The 25641-nt window shown below is 43.9% G+C and overlaps 7 protein-coding genes across 16 annotated transcripts in view; 3 read left to right on the top strand and 4 right to left on the bottom strand.

Moving 5' to 3' along the window:
* The first annotated feature begins 108 nt into the window (after positions 1-108).
* On the top strand, positions 109-1441 carry LOC108633066 (Inositol phosphatase interacting protein). 2 transcript variants are annotated; one of them, XM_018038049.2, is made up of 3 exons: positions 109-518; positions 582-748; positions 874-1441. In XM_018038049.2, exons 1-3 carry the CDS (start codon positions 455-457, stop codon positions 1228-1230), a joined length of 588 nt encoding a protein of 195 aa, XP_017893538.1. In that variant the 5' UTR covers positions 109-454; the 3' UTR covers positions 1231-1441. The 2 variants fall into 2 exon arrangements, with proteins under 2 accessions (XP_017893538.1, XP_017893528.1); XM_018038039.2 differs by having other exon boundaries at positions 109-748.
* On the bottom strand, positions 1392-10050 carry hob (bridge-like lipid transfer protein family member hobbit). Its single transcript, XM_018037814.2, has 16 exons — positions 9513-10050; positions 9320-9446; positions 9014-9208; positions 8671-8922; positions 8233-8397; positions 7937-8149; positions 7586-7859; positions 7272-7494; positions 7063-7196; positions 6660-6983; positions 6045-6571; positions 3813-5952; positions 3474-3718; positions 2337-3393; positions 1938-2155; positions 1392-1854 (listed from the first exon to the last, which is right to left on the bottom strand). The coding sequence occupies exons 1-16, from the start codon at positions 9569-9571 to the stop codon at positions 1570-1572; spliced, it is 6438 nt and encodes a 2145-aa protein (XP_017893303.1). The 5' UTR covers positions 9572-10050; the 3' UTR covers positions 1392-1569.
* Positions 10051-10122: 72 nt separating this feature from the next.
* On the top strand, positions 10123-12437 carry Cox10 (Cytochrome c oxidase assembly factor 10). 2 transcript variants are annotated; one of them, XM_018038018.2, is made up of 7 exons: positions 10123-10321; positions 10467-10590; positions 10681-10957; positions 11027-11222; positions 11301-11476; positions 11569-11886; positions 11971-12437. In XM_018038018.2, exons 2-7 carry the CDS (start codon positions 10516-10518, stop codon positions 12198-12200), a joined length of 1272 nt encoding a protein of 423 aa, XP_017893507.1. In that variant the 5' UTR covers positions 10123-10321; positions 10467-10515; the 3' UTR covers positions 12201-12437. The 2 variants fall into 2 exon arrangements, with proteins under 2 accessions (XP_017893507.1, XP_017893516.1); XM_018038027.2 differs by having other exon boundaries at positions 10311-10402.
* Dus1 (Dihydrouridine synthase 1) lies at positions 12366-17976 on the bottom strand. 4 transcript variants are annotated; one of them, XM_018037976.2, is made up of 9 exons: positions 17648-17976; positions 14549-14818; positions 14295-14454; positions 14017-14212; positions 13689-13937; positions 13379-13530; positions 13017-13123; positions 12725-12883; positions 12366-12646 (listed from the first exon to the last, which is right to left on the bottom strand). In XM_018037976.2, exons 2-9 carry the CDS (start codon positions 14816-14818, stop codon positions 12485-12487), a joined length of 1455 nt encoding a protein of 484 aa, XP_017893465.1. In that variant the 5' UTR covers positions 17648-17976; the 3' UTR covers positions 12366-12484. The 4 variants fall into 4 exon arrangements, with proteins under 4 accessions (XP_017893465.1, XP_017893475.1, XP_017893493.1 ...); XM_018037986.2 differs by having other exon boundaries at positions 17653-17976; XM_018038004.2 differs by lacking the exon at positions 17648-17976 and adding an exon at positions 14938-15025.
* On the bottom strand, positions 15032-17650 carry LOC108633019 (uncharacterized). The gene has a single exon (XM_018037941.2). The coding sequence runs from the start codon at positions 16662-16664 to the stop codon at positions 15048-15050; it is 1617 nt and encodes a 538-aa protein (XP_017893430.1). The 5' UTR covers positions 16665-17650; the 3' UTR covers positions 15032-15047.
* A 97-nt stretch (positions 17977-18073) lies between the features above and the next one.
* Positions 18074-23786, top strand: Tsc1 (tuberous sclerosis 1 protein hamartin). Of its 2 annotated transcripts, none has more exons than XM_026811025.1 (15): positions 18074-18326; positions 18801-19134; positions 19226-19491; positions 19564-19797; positions 19896-20089; positions 20181-20293; positions 20378-20682; positions 20761-21114; positions 21172-21354; positions 21443-21704; positions 21809-22050; positions 22163-22288; positions 22415-22651; positions 22730-22826; positions 22942-23786. In XM_026811025.1, exons 2-15 carry the CDS (start codon positions 19026-19028, stop codon positions 23442-23444), a joined length of 3225 nt encoding a protein of 1074 aa, XP_026666826.1. In that variant the 5' UTR covers positions 18074-18326; positions 18801-19025; the 3' UTR covers positions 23445-23786. The 2 variants fall into 2 exon arrangements, with proteins under 2 accessions (XP_026666826.1, XP_026666822.1); XM_026811021.1 differs by having other exon boundaries at positions 18075-18326; positions 21443-21716.
* A 168-nt stretch (positions 23787-23954) lies between these two features.
* Positions 23955-25641, bottom strand: part of Sugb (Sugar baby transporter) — a 6434-nt gene continuing 4747 nt past the window's right edge. For all 4 annotated transcript variants that reach the window (XM_026811051.1, XM_026811058.1, XM_026811066.1 and 1 more), the window contains exons 7-10: positions 24994-25319; positions 24736-24911; positions 24488-24655; positions 23955-24350 (exon numbers count right to left, since the gene is read on the bottom strand). In XM_026811051.1, coding sequence (XP_026666852.1) covers positions 24280-24350; positions 24488-24655; positions 24736-24911; positions 24994-25319 — 741 coding nt within the window. In that variant the 3' untranslated portion in view covers positions 23955-24279. The remainder of the gene's footprint in view (positions 24351-24487; positions 24656-24735; positions 24912-24993; positions 25320-25641) is intronic.

Here is a 25641-nt window from a genome sequence, read left to right as displayed (position 1 = left end):
ATACATATGCAGCCTACGCATATGTCGCATATATATATATACTACGCAATAAATACACATCAATTAATATCGGGTATCCAACTTCACTTCAGTCATCCAACACCGGACATAGCCAGTTATACCAATATTATATTACTATAAAGACTAATCTTTGATAGTCGTGAAATGACACCTGCGCCTCGATTCACGTCGTCGTCGTTGTCAATGTAAAATGACAGTTTTGTTACTTATGCTATCCTCGGTAATAGGTGGAATTCGAGGGAATCGAAGAGATCGCGAGAACGTCCTACCTCGTCGATAGACATACGAAAGAAAATAACTTATGCAATTTTTCACGCATGTAAGAATCCAGAGCCAGAACGGCAAAAAGGAAATTAAACGCCGATCTAGTTTACCTGCACGATTACGTCGTACCGTCGTACGTAAAAAGGATTAGCTGTCAGTTTTGAATGCGATGAAAATAAACGAGAAAAATATGGTATCTTTTGCAACTTCCGCAACACCGGTAGATCGAGAAGGTTGGTTAAACAAACGCGGCGAGTTGAACCGTGGTTATCAGAGACGATGGTTTGTTCTCAAAGGGAATATACTATTTTATTTCGACCGACGAGGTGACAAAGAACCAGTGGGCATGATAGTCCTCGAAGGTTCTACCATCGAATTGGCAGAGGACGAAGAACAATTTGGTTTTCAAATCGTATTTCACGGCCCAAACAATAGAAATTATGCTCTCGCGGCAGAATCCCAGGTAAACAGTACTTTATATATATCTAAATGTATCGTTACGTAAAGTGTTATCTGCGAAAAAATATTGATGAAAAAGAAAGAAGGAAACACAAGTGCCATGGATTATATAAGCCAATTCATTTCTAGGAGTCTATGGAACAATGGATGAAAGCTTTGGCATGTGCCAGTTACGATTACATGAAATTGATGGTGGCAGAATTACAAAGGCAACTAGACGCGGCAGAAGAAGAGACTACGACGGTCGCGGCTCCCTCCCAATCTCCGAAAGCTCCTCCGAGACAGAGACACAATCCATTCAACAGATCAGAATTGCATCACCGCTCACAGAGCGTCAGATCTGCTCCTGGAAGAACCGAAAATGTTTCACGAACGAGGATAACATTCCGCGAACTGCACAACATGTACGGTAGAAGAATTTTAACCGATTTAAACGAATGGAGGCACACGAAAAAAGTTTCAGAAGCTCCGTTGATCAGTTTTTAAATAATCACCGTATGCAACTTGTAAATATTCGTGATCGTGACAGTTACACGCGCGGAGAGGTTGGATGTACACAAGATATAGAATTATGTATTCATACGCTACTTAATAAAAAGATTAGACAGTTGTAAGAATGATCGGAAATTAGATTAGAAACATACAAATTGATACAAACATCGTTTGGACTTTAATAAAAATAGCGATTCGCAAACAATGCTCAATTATTAAATAGTTAATTTATAATAAATACTTGCACATTGCTGTCGTCTATTCGGTATTCCTTGTTCCAAAACGTAGGAAAAAAGGAACGGTTTGTAAACACGATCGACGGATCGGTCATAACTACTTAAATTTGAAAACACCTTTCTTTTTCACGTCGCCAGGTAAATGTCTGGCACCTAGTAGGAGTCGAGCTTTGTCCTCTTCCTGCGGAGCAGATTCCTCTTGCGGACCTCTCGGTTTGATTTGTAATTTCTGCTTGATAGCTTGACTCAATATTACGCGTCTAGAGTCACTTTTCATCGCCAGAAGAAGATCTAGCCACGTCCAAGTGACGTTGTGATACTCCAACGTAGGAATGACCAGAGCAAAGTCGCGAACGTCTTCTAAATTCTTTTCTTTATTACCCTGCGCGCGTGCACACGAATAAAAGTAAGATGAGAAACGGTAATCGATCGGCTGTGAAAATCGAGTTATCGTCGAATACGCACCTTGTATGAAACGCGAACGGGAACTTCAGGTATTTTTATATATATGAACAGTTTGTTTTTATCAGCTCTTTCCTTCATCTTTTCGACGTCGTCCCTTCTTTCAATCGGCACGTAGAAGGAAGAATCGCGTTGCGGTGCGGGTGGCTCTTCGATTCCCTCAGGATCTCTCTCGGGGAAACAGAATTTTAGCATCGTGTTGAAAAACTTTTTGGTCAGTCCTGTGAAAATTGTACGAATCACGAGAGTTAGAATTACGAGGAAACTGTTGCTTCGCTTTGGATTGATGACAGGCTCGCGATTACTTTTTTCGTTTCGTACTAATCCAAATTATTTTCTCGAGCGGTAGGATGACAACCGCGGGACGGCACGTACAAGTAAACGAACGTGACGACAACTTACCTATCGTTAAAGGAACAACGTTGATTTCGAAATGTTCTTTTACGGATATTCCCGCTACCGGTGCCTTTTCCCTGCAAAAAACGCGAAGCGCTCTCTGTCTATCGACGGGCATGTTACTCTGCAACTCAGTGGGCACCAACACCTCCGTATATATCTGATTCGGTAGTAAATTAGTCATCCTAACATATCCCAATTCGAGAAGATGTTCGACCGAATCATCCGTTTTGCTGGTTTTCGTATACAAGAAATTTGTCAAAATCAGATCGGCGATACCCAATTGGCCGTCCGCGTCCGTCAATCTCCACTGGGCGTGTTTGAAGCAAATTTCGGCGACCCTCGCGACCGCCGCCGGCTTATCCTTCAACGTCGTAGAGGCAGTCGCCGGGGCGGTTGTTTCCTTGTAGCAGCTCAACATCACATCGAGCTCTTCGGCTTTCGCACCGAGTTGTTCCTTGCATTCGAAAACCCGAGCCTCCAACCGTTCCATCTCCGCCAATAACTCGGGACTGGACTCCTCCGCGAGCGCCTTCTGCACCAGATACGTTTCGCGTTCCAATCTTCGTAATTTTGCGACTAAACCGCGCACCGTATTTTGGAGTTGCTGAATCGGTCGTTTCTGATCCTCGACCGAATGCAATTGCAGCTGAAATCGCATCCTCTGCAACCTTTCCGAGGCTTCCTTTCTTCTCGGTTCCACGTACAACAACAAATTGTTCACGATATCCAAGATCATCGCGTACTGCAACGAGTTGGTGCACACGTCTAAATCGTGATGCATCAACGTGAACGCATCCGCCGCCGAAAGTTCCTTCCTCTCCCACAAGCTGACTTCCTCTCTCGGCGGCGGAGGGACTTGATCCACGGAGCCAACGTCCAGAGCTTGACCGTAACCGACGTAAAAGAACTCGCATTTACATCTCGAGACGATGCGTTGTAGCTGGTGCTGAGGCCCGCCACCACCGCCGACCGTTTCGCTCACTACGCCGCCTACGCTCTGTCCGGAACCGACAAGTGCCGGCACATCTGGTAGTCCGGCTATCACTGTTGAATCTTTCTCCTGAAAACGAGGAATAACGTATCATCGTCCATCGGTCGTCCAACAGTCGTTGCCCCCGACGACGCTATTTACTTTCTTACCTGTATATTGTCCAACGTTAACCACATTATATTGTCGTCGATGTTATCGTCGATATTCGCATTGACGGTCGCATAATACTGCATGCATTCCAACGACCCAACCCAAGTGGTTTTTGACACCAACGTCCTTTCCTTCCATACAGGTTGATGAACTCTTTGCAATATTTCTGCTTTAGCCGCGGACAAGATCACGTAGCCTCGCGTCTCGATACCCTTCAGCAACACCTGACTGTTTACCAAAGCGACTGCGAACAAACCGTTCCACGCTTACCATCGTCCGTTCCGTTGTCACGATCGCATAATTATTGGATAAAGAATAAAGTATGAACGAGCGCGTACTTAGCCAATTTTTGTGAAGAACGTCGTCCTGGTGACAAGCCGCTAGCCCGCGCAGCTGCTGACCCCTGGTCTGCACCGACAAATCGTCGCTGAACGCGACCGGTTTGTTCGCAGCCTCGGCTATCAGTCTTTGCAACATACCCACGGCCTCTCCTTGCTGTGGTTTCGTCGCGGCGGATGACGATGAGTTTATCGACGCGCTCGGCGTACTCTGCAACACAGCGGCATGCTCAACGACAACCACGGAGGATCTCGTTCGATTCTTGTGCGGCGTCGATGAACTTTCCCTGTGGGACGAGAACCCCTTCAGAGCCGCAGTCGAAAGGTTCTTTTTCAGCTGTTGGGTTTTTATGAAAGAGTCGAACAACGCGAATGCCACGTCTCTGTTCGTCTTGGTCCATGCGCCCTTTAAATCGTGAACGACGAGCCTGTGCGTCGGTGTGTCACCGCCGGTGGTCACGCCGGCGACCATCGCCTCTCTACCGTAGCTGACCCGGGCCACGCTCAAGCAATAACATTTCTCAACCGGCTGCCGAAGCGAGGCGGCGGTCTCCTTGTCCTCGTGAAGAGCGCTCTTCAACCAGATCTCTGCATCGCTCAGCTCGCAGTTCATATAGACAACCGACCACTCAGCTCTCGGTCGATGTATCAATCCGTCGTCAATCGGGTGCAACGACGAATTGTGTTCACAGCTGCAAGCCACCCGACCACCAGTCAGTTCGAATCCGCGCTGCATTGCGAACGACATCCAATAACTGACGTGAAACCGATGGAAAGCCAAGGTGAGCCGAACTTTTCTGTAATGCCTGCTCAGTTGCTTCTTTCTAGGCCTGACGTTCTTGAACAACGGTCCCTTCCTCGTCGGTCTCGTCGCTCCGGACAGAATGAACTTGAGATTTTCGAACCATCGGAGAGTGCTGCCGTACAGCAACGCGGTCGGCGCGGTCGCCAACACCGGAGAGCCCGTCGGTTTCGTCTCCAGTGCGAGGCTAACGTTCAAGTTTTGCGACCGAAACGCCCTGAACGAGTCGTGTTCCTGATTGCTCGAATATTCCGGCAATCTGTCTGGTGCGCAGGGTATCGCGGCGTGATGATCCCTGGGATCGCCCAAGCACACCCATGCCAGTTTCACGCTTAAACGTACATTCGGCAGGTGCAACAATCTGCAATCGTCGTATTTGCTGGCCGTACGAACGTAAACGTCCAGATCTCCCTTAACGATTATTCTACCTTGCGTCCAGTCGAGTTCCAACCCTGTCCACGTCAGTTCCATTTCCTCCGTGGTGTTGTACGGATCCAATGAGCCATGCAGCAATATGGTCAACTGTTTCACACAGAGCGTCAACCTGCCGTGAAGTGCCAGCCGCATTTTGTCCCAGAACGGCAACGGTGGGCTAGGATCCCTCGAGGGATGAACGATTTTTTCAAAACTCAGATTGCATTGTGCGACCACCGGCTCCCAGCAAGGACCGAACGCGTATCTGTACTTGTCGATGTCCCAGTTCAGATCGTGGTAATATTTGATCGACGTCATTCCTCGTTCGACGACGATGTCGTCCCAAGGCGCGCCGATCACGATTCTTACAGTTCGTCTCGCGCGCGGAGGCGCCAGGGCTTCGGCACCGGCCAACCTGCCCCACACGCTCAAACTCTCCACTAGCAGTAACGGTTGCGGGAAATCTCGTAACTGTAATTTCCACTCGGCGCATTTCAAACTTATTCCTCTTACCCAGAGCGTGCTAAATTCCAGTCCGTCCTCCGGCCATGGTGTTTCCGCGTCCATCTCGCGAATAGCCCTGGTCGCGTTTTCGACGCCGTTGATCGACGGATCCGCCAAAGCTAGAATCTCGATATCCAGCATCGTCCAAGCAAACAATCGGGTTCTAGCAGGGCCCGCGCGTTGCATCTGCTTCCACCGTTGCACGTAGATCTCAGCGTTCTTCTTGTTTAAACTCGCGTACAGTTCTTCTACTTTTCCTTGGGGCAACAGCAGATGAGCGCGACACAACTGTTGCACTTTGGCATCGAGCATCGCCTGCCGTTTCAAACTCTCTTTGTACTCGTCTTCTAATAGCTCGTAATTATCTCGTAAACGTACCTCGAACGGATCATCGCTCACCTCGAACACCCACTCTTTTATCTGCAACGCAACAATTTCTCCATGTTTCTCACTCCCTCCCTCTCTCAGTCACTTCGCATCATTAAAAAGTAATGAGAAAAATATATATTTACCTTTATGATTAAATCGCACGGTAAATGCTCAGTCTCATGCGCGGAGGGTAAGGACGTGGACGAAGAGCAAGACGAGGAGGATGAAGAGGAGGAATATGACGACGACGATGACGACGATAACGACGAATGAACTTCTTTCAACCATTTTTTTATGCTAAATAATTCATTCTGAATCGCATCAGTAAACTGATGTTCGTAGGGGAAGCAAGCTTTCACCGATTCGATATTCAACATCCAAATTTCGTTCCAATCCAAAACGAAGCCTTCGTTGCTTTGCCTCTCCAATCGAACTTCTTTGTTATCCGTCACTCTGATCAATTCGAATCCCTCGATCATTATTATATCGGCCATGTCCAAAGTAACACGTAGATAATTCAATCTCCATTCTCCTTGCGACCAACGTAAATGGTCCGACGAGAGCTCTAAGAAATGTTTCGGTGATATATATATCGACAAAGCGATCCCACCAGTGGCGACTATATCCATCACACGTTCTCGTTTTCGATTATGTTTTCCCGCCGTCCCATCTAAAGATCAAATCGATAAGCGTTCCATGATGAATTTATGCAGAATTTGCGAAATACAACTAAACAATTATTAAATAAGCAGGAAGACCTTGAACGGTGATCATCGATTCGGCGTCTCGGCTTACGATGGATCTAAAGCTCGAAGATTCTAGCCAAAGTTGCAAAAGACGAAGATGTAAATTTGGACTCCACGCCAGATTGGTGCCGTCCAGGCTTATATTTACCATTTCGGATGTAATCGCACCTTTGCACTTTCTTATGGCTAAAAACGGATGGACCAATGCTTGTGCGTGCTGACAGACGATTGGCTCGTTTTTATTTAACGTTATCGCGCTCACACCCTCCGTCACGGCTACGAGTCGTTTCGCGGAGTATTCCAAATTTGCGGTGTCCAAGCGCACCATGACAGATACTGAAAGATCGATCCCATACACGCAACGTTGCTTAAACATCCGTTCCGTTACGTTACGTTATCGGCTGCGTATACGTACGATCATTTTCCGCGATAAAGAATAAATTACAGTTGGTAACTTTTAGGTTCAATTGAACTTTTTCGTCGTTATCCGATTCTTCGACGTCTTCCATCGTTTCCTTCACCCTTCCGTTGTACTGCTGTTGGCAGCATCTACGGAACGATATTTGGAGTGAATGTTCGCTACTTATCGGTACGTAGAAAGGTTTCATCATTTGCACGTCTTACTTGTATGCCTCCTCGAGAAATTTGGCAAGTTCCAAACTCCATTCGGTCACAAGTGCGTCGACCGCAATCCCTATAGCATTGGTACGCGTCGTAGCTAACAACACTCCGATGGACAAAGGCGTACCCCATCGATGAGACGTTTCCGAGATGACGGTGTTCGATCCGTTTAAAGTGCAATACAACGATTCTACCACCAATTCTGTACTCCAACCGTTGATTATATCTAAGAATAGTCAGACCCTGTTACTCGAGTCGTCGTTCCCAATTATATTTCATTAAGACAATTCTGGTTAAGAATAACAAACGTATATCACCATCGAACGTGTTCAACGAGAATTTCATGTGAGCCACGCCGCACGATGCTTCGTGAACATCCAACAATTTGATGCACAACGACGAGTCGTATAGTTCGGTATTCACTTTTACATCGGACCATGGTAATTTATTTCTGAACGATGTACCCGTGACGGATCTCGAGATCTGGTTATCTCCGGCATCATTGCATAGTATCGTCTCCCAGTCCTTGTGATCGTATATAATTGACAAGTTGCTGATTTGTGTAACGATTTGTAAACTGTCTTCTTCTATCTGCGCAAATGAGAAACGCGAATCAGGTCCGATGAGAAACGTAACGCAGCAACTCGTTGAACGCATGTACCACTCACTTTCGAATTTACGATCAATGATCGCAAAGTTAGAACGGGGAACCTGCTACGAATCGACAATCCATCCAAGTTTACGGTGAGATTCAACACTCGAGTAGATGGTTGAAATTTCGTGTTAATTTGCAGACCTTTCATTGTGCCCTCCAAACCAAGTACCACACCGTCATCTCCACCAGCAATCACACAGGAATTACCTACTTTCAACGTGAAATCCTACAAACATTTCGATGCTAACTTAAATTTCAGAATAGACTCATATCCAGAGAGAATGAATCGATCCGTTCGCTACTACTCACTTTCGGTATAACGGGCACTAGTCGAGCCAACAGATCGTTGGGCGAATCGACGCGTGGATCCGAATAGGAAGATGCCGCGTTAGCCAGGGAACTTCTATCTTTAAAGAACGTAACGAGACCCGCTCCTCCGGAACCCTCGGTTTGCGTTATTCCGATGTACAATTTCTATAAATTAGATCCTGCTTGATTCCGATCTAATCTCCCAACTCAAAGGACAGACTCGTTCAGGATCATGGTCCATCGAGTATCGCGTGCTAAATACAATGTAGCTACCCGTTCGAAGCATCGAGCTACAAATTTTCCGATAGCAGTTACGACATCGTTACTTTCTAATCTCTTCGCAACATGCGTTTCGCGAAAACTCTAAATCAGTAGGACTAATCGTCACGTGGCGATGTAGCAATTCGAACATTTATCGTACCGTATACTTGCACGTACCTCCAACGAAAACTCTCCTAATGCCTTTAACGTCGCTTCGGCCGTTCCAGCAAAGGATATCTGCGACAGGCAAGCGTCCGATGCGTGGCGCAAAAGTTTCATTGCTCCGCCTATCACGGCTGCGGAGGCGAGAAGAGTTCGAGCTCCGTGAACGACGCTACCGTCCAAAGTAAGACTTTCCGCGCTTCCGTTAGCTAACCATCCATTACCCAAAATTAACAGACTCAAATTCTCTACGTGCACAGCCATAAACTGGATCGTACACACAGATAGATTAGTATAGAATTAGAAGAAAAGTTAAAACGGTAGTCTTGTTCGGCCGATTACTTCATAATAGACGTACTTGTACGAACGTTATAATTATTGGCGGTATCTTCTTGTCTCGAAAATCGATCGGTTTCTTTGCTTTTTCGACGGTCTCTACAGGCGCTGTTAGAGGCACATCTTTGTTTATTCGAACGTCTTTCATAATTACAGCTAGTAATTTTGCAACATCGCTGCTGAAGAGACTGCTACGTATACTGATCTCGTCCACTTGCTGAAATCAATTAACACTCTGGAACTATAGACTGTATTTCATCCACATTACTCCCAGAAGAAGTGGAGGTAACGTCGCAAAACTATAAAATGCGACACTGTGCAAACTTACCAATGTGAATCCATTTTTCGATACGTTTACCTCTCGTAGTATGAAATATGGTAAAGATATATGACCGACGCGCAAATAAATTTTGTATCTTCTCTTCACTAGCCATGCTAAAAACCTTGGGATCAGCCTGACAACAAATAAAAAATATCCATTTATTTCGCACACGATTATGTTCGATCTATGCAATACTCACCAAGTGAAGCTACAATATAGAATAAAAGATATTGCACAGAAAGTAATTAAACCAGTCATTTTGTCAACATTGCATGTTGTGGCATGTGTGTAAATCTAAATGTTTCCTGAACAAAGGATTGCTCTTTTACACCTTCAAGCCTCGAGTCCCGAGCTTTCAATACCACAATAGTAGTATTAATCGTACTGGTACGACGGCATTTAAAGGATTATCCAGGTTCAAAGCGTTGAATCGTCGAACGATGATGAAGTTCGGATAAAATCTGTCACACTGTACCTACATTATATACCTTCGATTCGAAATAACATTCGCATTGTAACTTTTAAGCTTTTAGCCTGGTCTAGCTTGTCCAGTTGATTCAGCTTGGCTGATTTGGTTAACAGCTGATCACAGCTGATTAAGTGAATCGCCATCCACGACACAGTAAGTATACCTAATATTAGGTATACTGTGATCTTACATTACATGAATGTATATAGTACATATAACTCTGTTTATAATTGTAATTACCACGATAATTACTAAACAGAGTTATGAAGTTATAACTTTATTCTAGTCCGGATCGGGTTCCTATTTCCCATTCGCAATGCCCAGCCATGCCATTCGCGATCTAAAAGGGTCCAGTTGGGATTGCGGCGGCTGCGCTGCGGCAGCGCAGCGAGTATAATCGCAGTATAATAATCGCAATGGCGAAGATAGAACGCGGTCTAACGAAGTCGTTCAACGTTTCGGCAAAATGCATGCCTGTATAAACTTTTATTACGTAACAAAGTGAAAGATGATTTATAAAAGTAAAATTTTATTGTGATGTAAGTGCAAAAACGTCGCAAAGACAGTGCGATACGCAGAATAAAATGAAATGTTTGATTCGTTGGAAGTTGCACGAGGAGGTTCAGTTTTTAATTGAAATCTGACCGTATTATGTTACACGTACAATGATTCCTTTATTTTCAGAATGAGGAAAAGTAAACTATAAACCTTTCACCAGCTACGCGTTTTTATCATGTTATTTATTTTCCATTCGATCAGAGTATCCCGTAACGCGTGTCTATCACCTTTCAAGTTGGCTATCTCCACAGTACGTTTGCAGCGATATTAAATAACTCTTAGTCGAAGATGATCGACATCGTTTCTCTAGTCGTAATAATCTTGTGGTAATTTATTGTAGTATTCCACCGAGGCATTGTCGAATGTAAAGGAATTCTGTTACACTCAAAGACGTCAATGTGCATCGGATGCCAGAAGGGCTAAAATAATTTCATCGAATTTGATGGGATCGGTCAAACAACGAAACAATTCCGTTTCACCCGCGGTGATTAGCACGGACGATGAAAATCGGAAAGAACCATGCAGTACTTACGGCGAAGAAGAGTGGCGACAGATCAAATTAGATTCCAATAAACTTCGCAAACACTGCTTCATGTTGTCCAAAATAAGATTAACATGTAAGGCGACGAAGTTTGATTCGTTGGAGATGTTTAAACGGTTAGCGTTACGATTTTGATTGTCTTCAGCATTAGTGGTTGTCACAACGATGGCTGGATATGTGATAGCACCAGGACCTTTCGACGTTTCTACCTTCGCCGCGTGTTCCGTCGGCACCGGATTAGTTTCCGCGACAGCGAACGCTATTAATCAATTCTTCGAAGTTCCATTCGATGCGCAAATGTCGAGAACGAAGAATAGAGTATTGGTCAGAGGTCATTTAACGTAAGTACCTGCGAAACACACATTTGTAAAAGAAGAAAGACGAATCACTTATCAATCGCGTACCATGTATTCTATCAGACCCGGCCACGCGATAATGTTTGCAATAATTTCGGGCACCAGTGGATTATTATTGTTGTACAGTCAAGTTAATGGATTAACGGCTGCTCTAGGAGCGACGAATCTAATATTGTACACTCTTATTTATACACCCATGAAACGTATCAGTATTTTAAATACTTGGGTCGGTTCTATAGGCAAGTATATCGCGATTTCGCGTGAACGCGTTTCACCGTTCTTTGAAACGATAATAAAGTAGTAATTTAATTAATTTGTCCTTCATCGACAGTCGGAGCCATACCGCCGTTAATGGGTTGGGCTGCTTGCGTCGGCGACGTACTATCACCAGGTGCATGGATAATGTCCGGCTTGCTATACGCATGGCAATTTCCTCATTTCAATGCTTTGTCATGGAATTTAAGGCCGGATTATTCCCGCGCCGGCTATAGAATGATGGCGGTCACCGATCCGAAACTGTGCCGGCAAACAGCGTTACGTTACACCGCTGCGTTGATGGGTATTTGCTACTTGGCACCAGTCTTTAACGTAACGACCTGGTGGTTCGCTCTGACCTCGACACCGCTGAACGCATATTTTCTTTATCTCGGTACGCAACGCTCAAATCTTTAAGTTTACGATTTTTTAAAAAAATGAGAATTGTTTTAACCATGATTCCTGTCGATTTTTTTAGCTTGGAAGTTTCATAGACATTCGGATAGTAAAAGTTCGCGCAAACTCTTTCACGTTTCCTTGATTCATCTCCCTGTTCTCATGGTTCTTATACTTGTAAATAAGAAGCATTGGTACCACAACGATGAGGTATTGAAGGATACGTTGCTCCAGGAGAAAGAGAAAAAGAAAGAGAAGGAAAAAGGAAACGATACTTTCGCAATTATCACAAAATTAATTGCATCGACGTGATCCGACCAACGAGTTCAAGTATCATTGTTTGTACATGTAACATGTATCGTACATGCGCACGAGGAATTCGTCGAGTCCGACGAATTATTTTCTAGTGAAATTTGTGAATAGTAGCAGTAAGTTCTTAGCTTTTGTGGGTTGCGTGCTGTAAATGATTGCAATCGCTGTTACAAACGTTTCCTGTATTTTCTTAGCTCTAACATCTGTACAACGTCGATAAAATACGATGCGTATGTATATGTTTGTATTTATAATTTAATGCAACGCTTTACCGTACGACGTCGTCACGTCGTGGTATTTTGCGTAGTTTTCCGTTTCGCGGCGAATTCAATTGCCATTTGCCTTCTGGTTTTCGTTAAATTCCTGTGTCCAATGCAATCCAAATTCTCCGTAAAACATTTGTTTCTACAGCACTGCCGACACAATTTGTGAACACACTTTAGTCCCTGGAGGAAAACGGCGCCAGATCAATAAATTGCTAGTCCGATATATTGTAATATGAGAAACGATGAAATTTTGCGAACCACTGGATTCGGGCAGTTATGACACAGATCGGATCCTCTTCTTCCAACGACCATCGGTTTAGTCGGCCGTCGCGCCAATTGTTTCAGCCTTTTAAAACGTTTCCGAGAAATCTGGTTTCCATCTTCGTCCGTAAACTTCCTCTTCATCGTTTCGCTTTGCTGCGAGATAACGTACTGGTATACTAGACTGCTATGTCCACACGTAATGTATAATCGGTATCGATTCTTACGAGTATCAGCAAAGTAAATCACGTACGTTACTACTACGCATAGGTACAAATCATCGACTAACCGTTTTCATCTGTTCCGCTTCCGTTTCTGACTTCTCCACTGAGCGTTGTTCCGGGCATTGTCTTACGTACGGTTGACACAACCACGGAGGCAACTTTAAATTGTAATCTGAAACTCACGCGGTCCAGGTTCATTATCCGCGTAATGGACCTATCATATTACCGTAACGTAAACGTTCCGTAAGAAAAATCTTACGTGACGTGGGACTGTTTCTTACGGCGGAGGCATTTCTCGGGCCAAAAATTTCGCCCTTCCTCCCACCACGTAAGATTTTTCTTACGGCACCGTTACGTTACGGTAATGTGGAAGGTCCATCAAATATAAGGAGAAAAGCATTAGCAAAGTGGAAGACCGTGTACGAACCTGATCGATCCGATTCATCCCGCCAAACTAAACGGCCTTCGTGATAAGGCAGATACCGATCCCTCAAAGCACGCACGACGTTCTTAAATGATTCCATGGTAGAATTCGTAGCCAGAGTTTCTCTTTCTTCTTTATTCTCTGCTAAACAAAGTCTACTCTCTAGTTAGAAGATCGCTGATTGTAAGCGCGGTAAGCAGCATTTACATACGTAATAATACGTACGCACACGCGTTTACGTATCGCCGCACGCGTAACATACGTAGGCGGACGAGCGAGTGAGTAGAAAAGTAGATCGGTCTTTGATACGTACGTATGGTGGAACAATTTGAAAAGATGACCACGGATGAACGAGGGTGGAGCCGGATAACGTTCCACCAAATCTAGATACTCGAATGCCGGTTCCCAACTAGGCGGGTACCTAGCTTCGAATATATACGGATTGTAGAGGTTCCCTTCCGCCGACATTACACCGTGAACGTTCGTCTCCTCGATACACTTTTCGGCATCTTGCAAGCATTGTATATTGCCATTGGCAATTACCGGAATGCTGACGGCCTGTCTGGACAATGGGAATCGGCGAGTCAGTGGTGAGCTTATGCGCGTAAAGAGAGAGAAAGGAAAGTTTCGACGATTATCACCTAATAGCTTTAATGTGATCCCAAGACGCGACACCGGTTAACGGACCTTTTTGCTCGCGGGTACGACCGTGCACGGTCAACATTTTCGCTCCAGCGGTCTCTAGCATACGAGCGTATTTGACGGTCTTTTCGATCTCCGGGAATACTCGAAGCTTACAAGTTACTGGTACGCAAAGATTCTTGCTCAACCGACCGACTGCAACATGTATCGCGACAATACGCACTTACATCAAAGTTAGAAATCGAGATGCAAGCAATTTCGGATCACGTATACGAACCGATTCGACCAAGCAGATCCCAGTCGTCTTGAAGAAAAGCCCCGTAACGTCCACGTTTCGCTATCGCTTGAGGACAGCCGATATTTATATCTACAGCGTCGCAGAACGGCTCTGCTAACAACGCTGCTTCCAGCAACGTATCTGGATCGTTACCGCAGAACTGTAAGCGCGAAACGGCGTTACGCGAATCTCAATTTCGGATTTCAAATTCAATTGAAGAGCTCCGAATCAGAATTGATAATTATATGGTATACCTGAACGATCAGTGGTCGATCTTCGGCGGTACTGGCAAGAGCTTCCCGTCGATATTTCGGATCTCTGCAGAAGACCGAGGAATGAAGCATCGGGGTGTAACAAAGATGTGCACCGTGACGACGACTCAACAGTCTCCAAGCTAATTCGCTCGCGTCCACCATCGGCGCGACCACGTATCGCGGTGAACCCAACACGGTTTCCCATATGTTCGCGGCGATAGGTTCTCGCGGAACGGTATCTGCGAGCCGATCGGCCGATGTCGAGGACATCTGCGAAAATAGACGATGTTTGTGGTTAATCTTCTTTGTCTACAATCAACTTTTTTACCCATTTTCCGATCGTCCACCTTACTTTGCTAGAGCGTACCTATACACGAGAAACTGCTTACATCTTACACGGCGTTAATCCAAGACGAGTAAGATTATAAAAAGACTATTCTCCACTGTTCTGAAATTTCCGAGGGCGTCGGTTCGTCACACGTCGATCGATTCGCCAAGATCACGAAGAACATGATACTGGTATTGAGGAAGAAGAAGACGAATGGACGGAATACGCAGAACCAGAAAGAGAAGAATGATGAGGAGTAACGGATTTCGAAAATTCTGATTCCAAAATAGGCGAAAGTTTCGATTTCTCTCTGATCACCGTTAATCCTTTTCGACGGGAGAATCGAGCAACATCATCGGCTTTATCGTATGTCGATGGTGCGAGCATAATGAAATCGGTTTCTTTTGACGATGGATGCAACGAATCGAATTTCGAAAGTGGCCGAACGATCGGTGCAATCGCCTCAACAGTCGTCGACTCGTGCGAATTCACGATTTCATTGATCTCCGATAGCGATAATGCGTTCGCGTGGAACAATTCTTGTCGGCTCGACTTTCTTTTCTTTCTACATTTTCTCCACTTTCTTAATTTTCTCTTCTTCCCATTGCTCGTTATCGTAACGTACGTCCGAAAAAATGTTTCCATCTCGAAGATAGGCTCGTAATAAGAGTTCGTGGCGACACTCGCGATCCGTAAACGGCGCGGGTCGAAAGCATCGTCCGTACTCGTAAAGGGTCTCCATGGATCTCCACTGCCGCTACGAGGTATGATGGATCCGTCGACGACGATTTTTGAAGTTTCCGCTGAGGCAGAAATGACGGACGCTTTCTTTTCTCTTTTGTTCTTTACGTATTCGTAAGTGGTCATTCCGAGGCAGGCGATGTAGCCATGAAAGCAACACAAATGAAGCAAAAGAATTGCCGCGATCATTGAAAGTACACCGATCGCAGAGAGTGCGATTATAGTGCCCGTGTCCGAAGCTGGTGCGATGAAGGAAGCGAGAGGGTGGCGTTCCCAATCCGAGGTAGTCCCGTTTTCCGTTCGAGCCTGATAAGTTTGATAATAATAATAGGTGGAACAATCAGGCTCGGAGCAGTTCCTGATTCGTTTCGGTAGCAAGAGCAAGGAGAATTCCATCACGGAGAGAACGACGACTATCAAGTTCGCCAAGATCGCCGAGATCAAACAGATGAGAAAAACGACATAGTTTCTAGCCCCGATGCAATTATTAAGCCATTTGCAATGGTGATCGAATCGAACGATGCATTTGTTGCATATCGAGCAGTGCTTGGTCCTGTTGCTCTCCGTAGTTATATCGCAGAGATGACATTTACCATTTTCGATCACGTGTGCATGCACGTTTCGATCGAACTCGGGCATGATTTTGTTCGTCGATCTGGATCGTATCCTAGGGTCCGCTGGATCCAACAGCAGAACAACTGCGTGAGAGCACACGTGGACCACAAAGATCGACGCAATTACAATCGTCAAGATCAATCGATAATTCGGTTCTAGAAGCGGTGTTAACATCGTGAACGTGTTTATCGCGATGATCGCGATCACTATCCAGCCGATCACTTGTCGAGGATCCAGCGGAAGTTGGAGCCCGTGAACGCGTCTAAATTTTCTTCTTTCCGGTCGGTCTGTTTCTCTTTTCCGGTCCAGTTTAACAGCTATGAACGCGTTCATCCAGCTCAGCACCGAAGCCGAACCTGAACACAATCTCGATGGAATGCTGTTCGTCGCTCGGCTTCCTTTCGTTTCGCTCGCGTTTTGCATAACGCACATTTACACGACTTATAATTTCCCACTACTTCTGCTTTTCTAACTCTTTTACGCTCTACTCCCGTCGGCTTTTGTCGACTTACTTTTTTCTCCGGAGCTCATTTTCGTTCCGCTAACGACAAAACTTTATAATTCGAACACTGGACATTCCTTTCAAGGAAATCGCGTTTTCGATCGATACTTCCATAGCAACGTAACGGGCTCGTGTAAACATAGCTCAATGGCTCTATCTTATACATCGGACATACAATTAACAGCACATGGACCACGATCTATAGACAGGTCTGCCTGGATTCGGGAAATCCTAGGTACATAGAACATTGACTACCCAAGCAAAATTTGATATGTTGCACTTCGTCTTTTTTCAATTTTCTAATATTTATTAAAAGTAGAGTTAATAAAAGTTTGAGTTTAGTTCGCAATTGTATAAATATTAGCTTGTTCAATATTTGCTTCCTATAATAAAGCAGCAATCTAAATCGGAAGGGGGTAATGAGGATTGTTCACTGCTCGGGTCTCGTTTATAGTCACCTCTATACGGTAAGACACGGGTTAGTATCGTTTCTAAAGTCAGTGGACTTTGGAAACAGTATCAAGCGAAGAACTACAATTTTGAATGAATGCTGAATGCTGCTCTGATCTTTCAACAATTTAATATATGTATATATACATGGATGGTAATGACTGTTACAACCATTGAACTATATAAATAACTGGAATGTGAAGAGTCATCAAAAGCATACCAGTTGTTTTTTTATTCAGTTTAAAACCTGACTATAAGATCGTAGGTGCAGGGTACAGATCATCTATGTATGCATGCAAATAAATATTACTGAATATCCATTCGCACACTTTTACATTACATAATTTTACGTCAGAATGCAACGAATACACTTTTATAAATTTTGCATAACTACTTATGTACATGGATGTCATTATTTCCGAGCGTAAATTTTCAACGTATCAAGTATGCCGTATTTCTTCACCTTACTCTCGTTTATTCCGGATGGAAGATTGGCCAGGTTAGATCGGTCGATCGTAGTGGAACGCACCAGGACAACCGCACACCATACAAGTAGGACATTCGTGGCATGAATACTACAGTTTTTCGTTTCGCTATCTGCTTGTCGTATTGATTTACAATTCGATGATATTTCAAGCTAACTCAATCGCGTATTCATCAGTATTCGTCACGATTTACAACAATTTATAATGCAACTGCAAAGCGTTTTCACTACGTCCCATCATCACCCACCATCCATCGTGATCCATCGACCATCGACCATTGATTGAAAAGCTGGTATAGTAAGTATATGCAGAAAGATATGGGATCCTTTCGAGAGTTGGCCTCTTGGTGCAGCACTTGTGAGGGAATCACAAAATCGCGGGCGTGAGCACTCTCATTACTTCTCTACCGATGCTGATATCGGAGCAGAAGGTAGATAAGACGATAGAACATAAAACGGTTAAAAATATGTAATGTGTGGCACTATTTATTTGTCTGGTCACTGCCGACTCTGCTGACGAGCCGACTCCTAGTCACCAGCCATCCTAACTGTATCGTGTCGATACCTACCTGTACGCAGTACGCACAGTACAGTACACACATCTGTATTCTGTACTCTTTACTTGATGTACTACATCGGAGTATTTGATGAACTTCGGGTAAGTTCACTTGTTAATAATTTGTCTCGATGCACTCGGAATCGAAACAGGTACTCGATCATGTCAGTTCGAAGTTTTAAATGACATTCGCGAACGATGGTTCGAATGACCTTTTTACGAATATCGCGATACAGAGCCGACAGACTTACTAAGTATTCTCTATGATTCTTTATTATACATTCGGAATGTGTATGAAACGAAGGATGTGTACTGTGATAGTGTGCCTATACATATGTACATACCTATTCATATTCATTGATAATATAGGAATATCGCCTACAAAATTGTCTGGCGATTATGAAAATATCTCCACGAATATCACTTTCGTCTATCTGCGATAAAATCTAAACCTCGGTTTACTCAGAGTTGACAGACAGTAATTTGAATCGTTCAAACCTATGATAGCTATCGTATAAAACCTTCTATTTGACAAACACAACTTATTCGTTCTACATTCTCTTTCATGTGTTCCAGGTGTCTATAAAAGTTGTTCCAACTTTTAACGCTGAGCTCGTTTTATACAACAAATTACGACAAATGGATGATGCCAAGTTTCATAAATTCGCTTTTACTTCCATTAGCTGTACGAACACGAACGAACGATCAGGATAATCGTTGTCGTCGTCGTCGTCGTCGTCGCCGTCGTCGCCGATGATTCCTTCTGTCATTAAAGATTTAAAATAACCGTGGGTCACCAAAATGAATATCAACTCATTAGGCATTGCCGATCTCTTCGATCTATTAGAATCTAACAAACTCGGAGAGGTAGAAGAGATAAAAAAAGTATTTCACGATCTCTTCTTATGCAGTAAGTAAAGATACTAATGTTAAGACAGCGGTCACCTTTTCACGATAGCATTCCCTCCGTTTTAACGAACTTTCAAATTGTTATCAAACAGCGAAGGATACATGGTTGGTAAATGGTCTGTTTGATTACTATCTGTCAACGAACTCTTCGAGAGCGGTGGAAGTACTGGTCGGTGTCCGCGAGCCACACGACAAGCATCTGTTGGATCGTTTATCTGAAGTTTTAAGCAAATCTGGAAGCAGCGGCCAAAGAATTCGAACCCTTACTCTGTTAGGTCACATCGCTCGTAGGCAACCCATTTGGTTGTACAAACTCGCCGGTCATACTTTGTTTCGGGAGTTACTCAAGTTACTTAAGGTAAACCTGAGTTTCGAACAAATCAATTCCATTACTGATACGACAAGCCCCTACTGATCCTCCTGGTTCCAGGTGGAAACTGATACATTGTCCCTGATAAGCGCGCTTTTTCTTCTGGCGATGTTATTACCGATGTTACCTGCTGCTCTGGGACCGTATCTTTCCGAAATTTTCGAAGTTTTCGGTAGACTGGCCTCCTATTATCATCATCAGTCGTTGACCGCGTTTTCTACTCCCGCACATTTAGCGTCAACGACGATAACTGAAACCATAGATAAGAATCATTTATATTTATTACATCTACAGGTAATTATTAATTATATTTATATACGGCCATAACAGCGAGACGACGAAGAGAATATTAAGTTATTACGATGATTCGTAACCAATTTTTTTCTTTTTAGATGGGATTGTACAGTTTGTTCCACAGATTGTACGCGATGTATCCTTGTAACTTCATTTCATACTTGAAACAACAGTACGTTCAACGAGATCAATTGGCCACTTTCGCTCACACAATTAGACCGATGCTGGACTCTGTTCGTATGCATCCTTTACTCGTTACCGCGTCTAAAGATACCGAGGTTTCTGCTGCTAGGTACGTCGTCCACGATTCCAATCAGTAACGATAACATCCGGTACAATAAAATTTACGTGTTCACTATTTATTTAGCGCGCTTGCATTTTAGATGGAAGAAAATGGAACATCACGATGTTATGGCCGAGTGCGGTCGCTTCACGTTGGACAAGTGTCGAGAAGAAATATTTCGTACCGCCAGTTCACGTTTCACGCCGCCTTTAGGTTCGTTTCCTAGTAAATTATTAATTAATTACAATATATCATTATTGAACGCGCGGATACGACCGTTGCGCTTTCCATTTTCAGATTATTCTTCTGCGTGTACTCCGATAAGCGTCGGCGGTGTCGGTGGGATGGCTACATGGGAAATTAGCAACGGCGAAGAGGACACGTTTTGGTCGCCGAGTATGACCGTGACATCGCAGAGTCCTCAGTTTCCTTCTGGCTCCGTGACGTCTGCTCCCTCTACGCCTAACAACAATAGTAACAATAACATTACCAATAACAACAACAGTACCAACGTCGGTAGCAGCAACAATAGCGGAAACAGAACCGGTACTTCTCCGCCGGAAGCCGCGGTCGAGGCCACTCCTGAAACCACTCCCGTCAAGGTAAGGACAACCAAAAAGCAACTTTTTCGAACGAATGGAACGTTTTAACGTTCAGAAAAATGTATTGTGCGCGGTAAGGATTTACGAAAGAGGCAAGTACCTGCTGGATCCGCTGCAGTTCGTGCTCTTAGCGCGTTCAGTAACGGTGCGATAATAGGAGCGACCTCGCGGCCCTCTACGCCGATTCTTCCGTCGAACAACGCATCCATGTCCGCATCGAGCACGATCGGAAGCGGGGAGGCTAACAACGCGCATGGGTTTCTATCGCACAAGCTATGTAAAATTATCGCAGATAGGCAGACAAGCACCGTCGACGTGGCTGCCACACATTCTCAGCAAAAATTATCCGTCAACGTCGATGAGGATGGAAGATTTTCGGAGGCTGACGTGAATCAAAACGGGAAGAACGATTCATGGCAGGAGGATCAAGAGGTAGCGTATTTTTTCTGTTGCACGTCTATACGACATTATAAATCACTTTTTCGACAGATTTTAGAGATAGTTAATTGCCAGTCCGTTGGAAAGTTCGATGGTTCGAAGCATGCCGAGCAACAGGGACAACGAGACGATGAGAAATTACAAAATACTTTCACCAATTTGTCTCAAACGGTTTACCTGCGTTTGTATTCTCAGAGCCAGACTCCTGCACACTATTCCAATTCATTTGGTAATGTAAGTTTTTGCGTGACAACCACGTACTCGAGATTCATTGCGACTAGCATAACAAAAGAAAAGGAAAAAAGTGTCTCGACATTTACAGATTCTTCGAAAGAGCAAATCTTGCTCCGACATCAAAGTACAGAATCGAGAAATCGATAGTATCAAAACGGCGGAAGGGATAAAAAAATCGGAAGAGGCTGGAACGCAAACGTTCGATCTGCTTCCGTACGAACGTTTGTTCTTAGGAATTTGTGAACAAAAGAGTCAGATGAATTCCCAAAAGAGTTCCCTACAGGGCACCGACTTTCGATTGTCACCAACCGGAATGCTCGATCGATACGTCCAAGTTTGCACGCGTGCCAGTAATTATTCCGGTGATAAAATCAGTTGATCAAACAAATAATAATAATTCGATTCCATCGAATATTCGGGTGAACTGAAACTAACTGTTTTTTCTCGACTACAGGGACTAGTAGCTTGGCGATCGAACAACAGCAGCAGAAACAGAGAAAAGACAATGACGGAGAAACTGACCAAGTCGGGGAGGAAGATACTTTGGACGTCGAGTGTGCGAATCGGTTGTTACAGCTGATGCAAATGCAGCTGCAATTCGAACGGCAACGCAGAGAAGTTCATGCGGAACGTAATCGAAGGCTTCTTGGAAAACTGAGGGACTCAACCGCGTTGGAAGAACATAATTACGCTTTGGTCAGTTCTCTTTTTCCGTTGTTCGTTTCCCTTATTTTTCGTGCCCGATGCCACCATTTTCTTCGTTCGTTTTATTGTTGAACGTTAAAGATTGCTGTGTGGTTCTCTTTAGACTGATCGTTTGAAATTGATGGAGAAAGAAGTAGAGGGATTGAAGGCTAAACTAGAGCGTAACAAGAAGGAAGCCTCTCAAGCTGAAGGTCGATACAAAGAGACGCTGCAACATTGGCAAACTAAGGTAATGAAAATTTGAATAGGAAACTAAAACTTTTATCGTCACGCGTAATCAAATTACTCGAAATATGCAAGCTACTGAATGGTGTTCCTAAGGAGATCATGTGTGAATCGATGAGTATGTTTACAGTGCGTGGATCAAGAACGACAGAACAAGGTGCTAAAACACCGGCTCGATTCCGTTGAACTCGAACTGACGAACGAACGGAAAAAGGTAGTCGATTGCGAACAACGAATTCGTTCCGCGGAGGCTTCTTTGTTCGACGCGGGCCATCAACTGAGAGTGGCATTAAAGGCTGCAAATCAAAGCAAAGAACTAGAACGTATGCTCGACGTTGTACAGAAGAAATTACTTCTGCTCGGAGAGGTACAGTCGAAATTTGTCCGTATTCTTCTTACATTAGGAATAATACATATAAACGAGGCACGCTTTACGTGTGTGTAGGCACAAGCAAAGTTGCAAGAAAGTACGGTTGGTATTTCGCCAATGACAAAACAAGAAGCAATGCAAATTCAGAAATCGTACGCAGAAGAATTGAACGGTGAGTATTGGATGAGGACGTCCACTTTCGTACCAACTTTTCATTTACGTATTAACGATTTTTTCCGAAACTAATTACATGATATCGATACCATCTACGTATATCGTTTGCACAGGCTTACGACGACAATTAGAATCACGAACCTCTCACGTGGAAGCATTGAAAATACGACTGACCGAACTAGAGAACAAAGAAGCTCGAAAGGAAGCACAACTGGTGGAATTTCAACGACTTTTACAAGAGACCAAGGATCAACACGAGGCCGAATTAGAAGCCGTAGAGTCGAAATACAAAGCACAAGCAGAGATCAATCTTCTTCTCGAGAGTCGTATACTCGAGCTTCACGGGACTCTGGAAGCAGCAACCGTTGCTACCATGAACAATTTAGCTTCATCGGCGTCGCCTAAGGAAAGATCGCCACCTCTCTCGGCTAGTTTAGCTTCCTCCAGTGAGGGAAGTCTCGCGTTCATTCACTCCGGTACCGGGATTATACTAAACGACTGTTGCGATACCGCTGCAGAAATTCCTAATCTTCAAGCTATGGTCGAACCTGCCCCGAGCCAGGCGACCTCGCCGTCTCGTCAAGTTCAGCAGAGACCGATTTCTAGACAGGACTAACGCTACGCGAACCCGACCATCGAATATACCAATTTCATTCGCATGCGACAGTTGTTCCGTGATATCTGTATGCGCGTGTGCAATTACCGTGCGGCGACATCACTCATGGTGTCGAATCGAATCGGAAAAAGAGTTATTTCTAGCTTTTTATCGACGTTTTATGCGGAATTCGTAGTACTATCATTGTAACATTAAGTATGTATTATCGTCTCGCATGCGCGAGTTTCGATAAATGACTAAAATCGGTCGCGCGATTAATAAAGATTACCAAGCATGATACGATACGACTTCAATCTCGAACAAACGAGTTCACGATGAATAAACGGTTGAGATATTTTCCGAGCTATTTTCTATTTCTCTGAACCAACCATTCGCATCCTTACATCGTTTCCCTTGCAACGTCTTCGTCTACCGGTGTGATAGTTACTCCTTTGATACTCATTCTCATTTACGATTTTTTAGTTGCTCCTGCGGATTTATGATATTATGGTTAGAGAAAAAGAACTGCACTGTCGTTTTACAAAAGAAATCAATATATTATATCGAATCGACGCTTACAATTATTACGTAATACTGACGATGATCTCGGTATAAAACGTGTAGAGAATAATGTAAAGATCGTATTTGATACATAAAACACGCGCGCACTGTACGCGTAAAGAGTAAAACTGTACTCTACGATCACGCGAAAAGTATACATACACGTTTAACTATATCTTCGGTCGATACCATCTTGTAAGTACCTAACGAATAAACGAACAATTGGCAAACGATACAAATAGTAGTACCAAATTCCTTAAAAGAGCAGAACGTGCGTCATTTTCTTTTAGTTTTATCAATAAGTTTGTAATTCGCGACTCATAGTCATAAGTATCGCGTCGTCTGGATTAGCGTAACTTGCCAAATCTGGAAAAGATCGTAACCAATAAGACAATATATTTTTCATCCAATGATATGAAACCCCATTAAGTACCACCCGATAATATTAATTTGAGCCGAGCTGATGTACGTAGATATTTGCACAACACATAATCGTTACTCACGATTATGACCCATGTGTGCCGGTGACATTTTCAATTTTCGTACCAACAATTGAACGAGCCAAAATAATGTTAGCCACAACAACGCACCCATGGAAAATACCCGTAACGTTGTAACACCGCCGTAACTGTCCATCAACCACCCACATATCAAACTGCCACTTGATACTCCTGTAAGCATTTGTCGATCAGTACATGACGCGACGACGCAACGAGATCGCATGGTACGCGCGTACATATCCGTTACGAACCGATTCCTTCGAATATAGCACCGGTGAAACCTTGTACAGTCCCTTTAGTTCCAGGTGGTGTTACTTTATCACCGTATGATACCATCGTAGGCCAACAGAGGCCAAGCGATGGCCCGTGAAGAATCTCGATGATTAAAAACCACCATGGATTCGATACAGTACTGTATGCCATAAATCTACGAAATAAAAGAGAAAAAGGGGCGAGAAGAAGATGGATGATTCGATCTATCAAACAGTGTTTTATAGCGCGTTATTTACCTAATCGCGTACATCAGTAAAACTAGGCTCATTACGTTTACGTGACCCAACTTTCGTAACACATCTCCCGAAATAAAATTGAATGGCAGTTCGCCTAAAAAACACTGTACGCCGGTCAAAAGGCCTTGTAAAGTTTTTAGTCGCGTTATTTGAGAACTAGTCGCTAGGTCTTCGGTGTACCAGAATAGAAAGTTCCATACAACACTGGTACACATTCCAGCACCTATGCACCACCATCCAAACGCCAACACGTTACCGTCTTTAAAAATGGTCAATAGTTCCCATAATATCGACGGTTCTTGAGCCTCAGATTGTTCGGCATTTTTCTGTAACGATACTGCTTTCTCCCATTACCTGCCAATTTTTCATTCTCTCGATAAGTAAGAAGTATCAGATTTGGTTTCGTTTCTAGATTAAACGACTACACATATAGATGTAGGAGAAAAGGAGTCGGCTGATCGCTCTCGTTAAATCGGAGACTCGAATCCAGGTCTTTCGTTGCGAGGCAACTGTTCAAACCGGCGACTCTAATTCTCCCAGTCTGTACAAACCCGACTTAAGGATGTATTGGCTATACAGTCAATCCTAAAAGTTTATGCACTTTAGAAACATTTTTTAAAAAGAAATCAGACGTCGGAAGAGCAATGC

The sequence above is a fragment of the Ceratina calcarata genome, unplaced genomic scaffold (assembly GCF_001652005.2).
Source record: "Ceratina calcarata isolate Rehan_Ccalc_2016 unplaced genomic scaffold, ASM165200v1 scaffold110.2, whole genome shotgun sequence".
Taxonomy (NCBI): domain Eukaryota; kingdom Metazoa; phylum Arthropoda; class Insecta; order Hymenoptera; family Apidae; genus Ceratina; species Ceratina calcarata.
Note: the sequence above shows the minus strand (reverse complement) of the source record. Positions and strands in the feature narration are given on the sequence as shown.

Coding starts and splice junctions, on each gene's coding strand:
- hob (XM_018037814.2), bottom strand. CDS start 9,571: ATGACTGGTTTAATTACTTTCTGTGCAATATCTTTTATTCTATATTGT. Junction 9,209..9,319: donor CGAAAAATGGATTCACATTG/GTAAGTTTGCAC, acceptor AATTGATTTCAG/CAAGTGGACGAGATCAGTAT. Junction 8,923..9,013: donor TAATTATAACGTTCGTACAA/GTACGTCTATTA, acceptor TGTACGATCCAG/TTTATGGCTGTGCACGTAGA.
- LOC108633066 (XM_018038039.2), top strand. CDS start 455: ATGAAAATAAACGAGAAAAATATGGTATCTTTTGCAACTTCCGCAACA. Junction 749..873: donor CTCTCGCGGCAGAATCCCAG/GTAAACAGTACT, acceptor ATTCATTTCTAG/GAGTCTATGGAACAATGGAT.
- Cox10 (XM_018038018.2), top strand. CDS start 10,516: ATGTTATTTATTTTCCATTCGATCAGAGTATCCCGTAACGCGTGTCTA. Junction 10,591..10,680: donor TCAAGTTGGCTATCTCCACA/GTACGTTTGCAG, acceptor AATTTATTGTAG/TATTCCACCGAGGCATTGTC. Junction 11,223..11,300: donor TTGGTCAGAGGTCATTTAAC/GTAAGTACCTGC, acceptor GTATTCTATCAG/ACCCGGCCACGCGATAATGT.
- LOC108633019 (XM_018037941.2), bottom strand. CDS start 16,664: ATGTGCGTTATGCAAAACGCGAGCGAAACGAAAGGAAGCCGAGCGACG.
- Dus1 (XM_018037976.2), bottom strand. CDS start 14,818: ATGTCCTCGACATCGGCCGATCGGCTCGCAGATACCGTTCCGCGAGAA. Junction 14,455..14,548: donor ATCGACCACTGATCGTTCAG/GTATACCATATA, acceptor TCGCGCTTACAG/TTCTGCGGTAACGATCCAGA. Junction 14,213..14,294: donor GGATCTGCTTGGTCGAATCG/GTTCGTATACGT, acceptor TACATGTTGCAG/TCGGTCGGTTGAGCAAGAAT.
- Tsc1 (XM_026811021.1), top strand. CDS start 19,026: ATGAATATCAACTCATTAGGCATTGCCGATCTCTTCGATCTATTAGAA. Junction 21,115..21,171: donor CATGGCAGGAGGATCAAGAG/GTAGCGTATTTT, acceptor CTTTTTCGACAG/ATTTTAGAGATAGTTAATTG. Junction 21,355..21,442: donor ATTCCAATTCATTTGGTAAT/GTAAGTTTTTGC, acceptor CGACATTTACAG/ATTCTTCGAAAGAGCAAATC.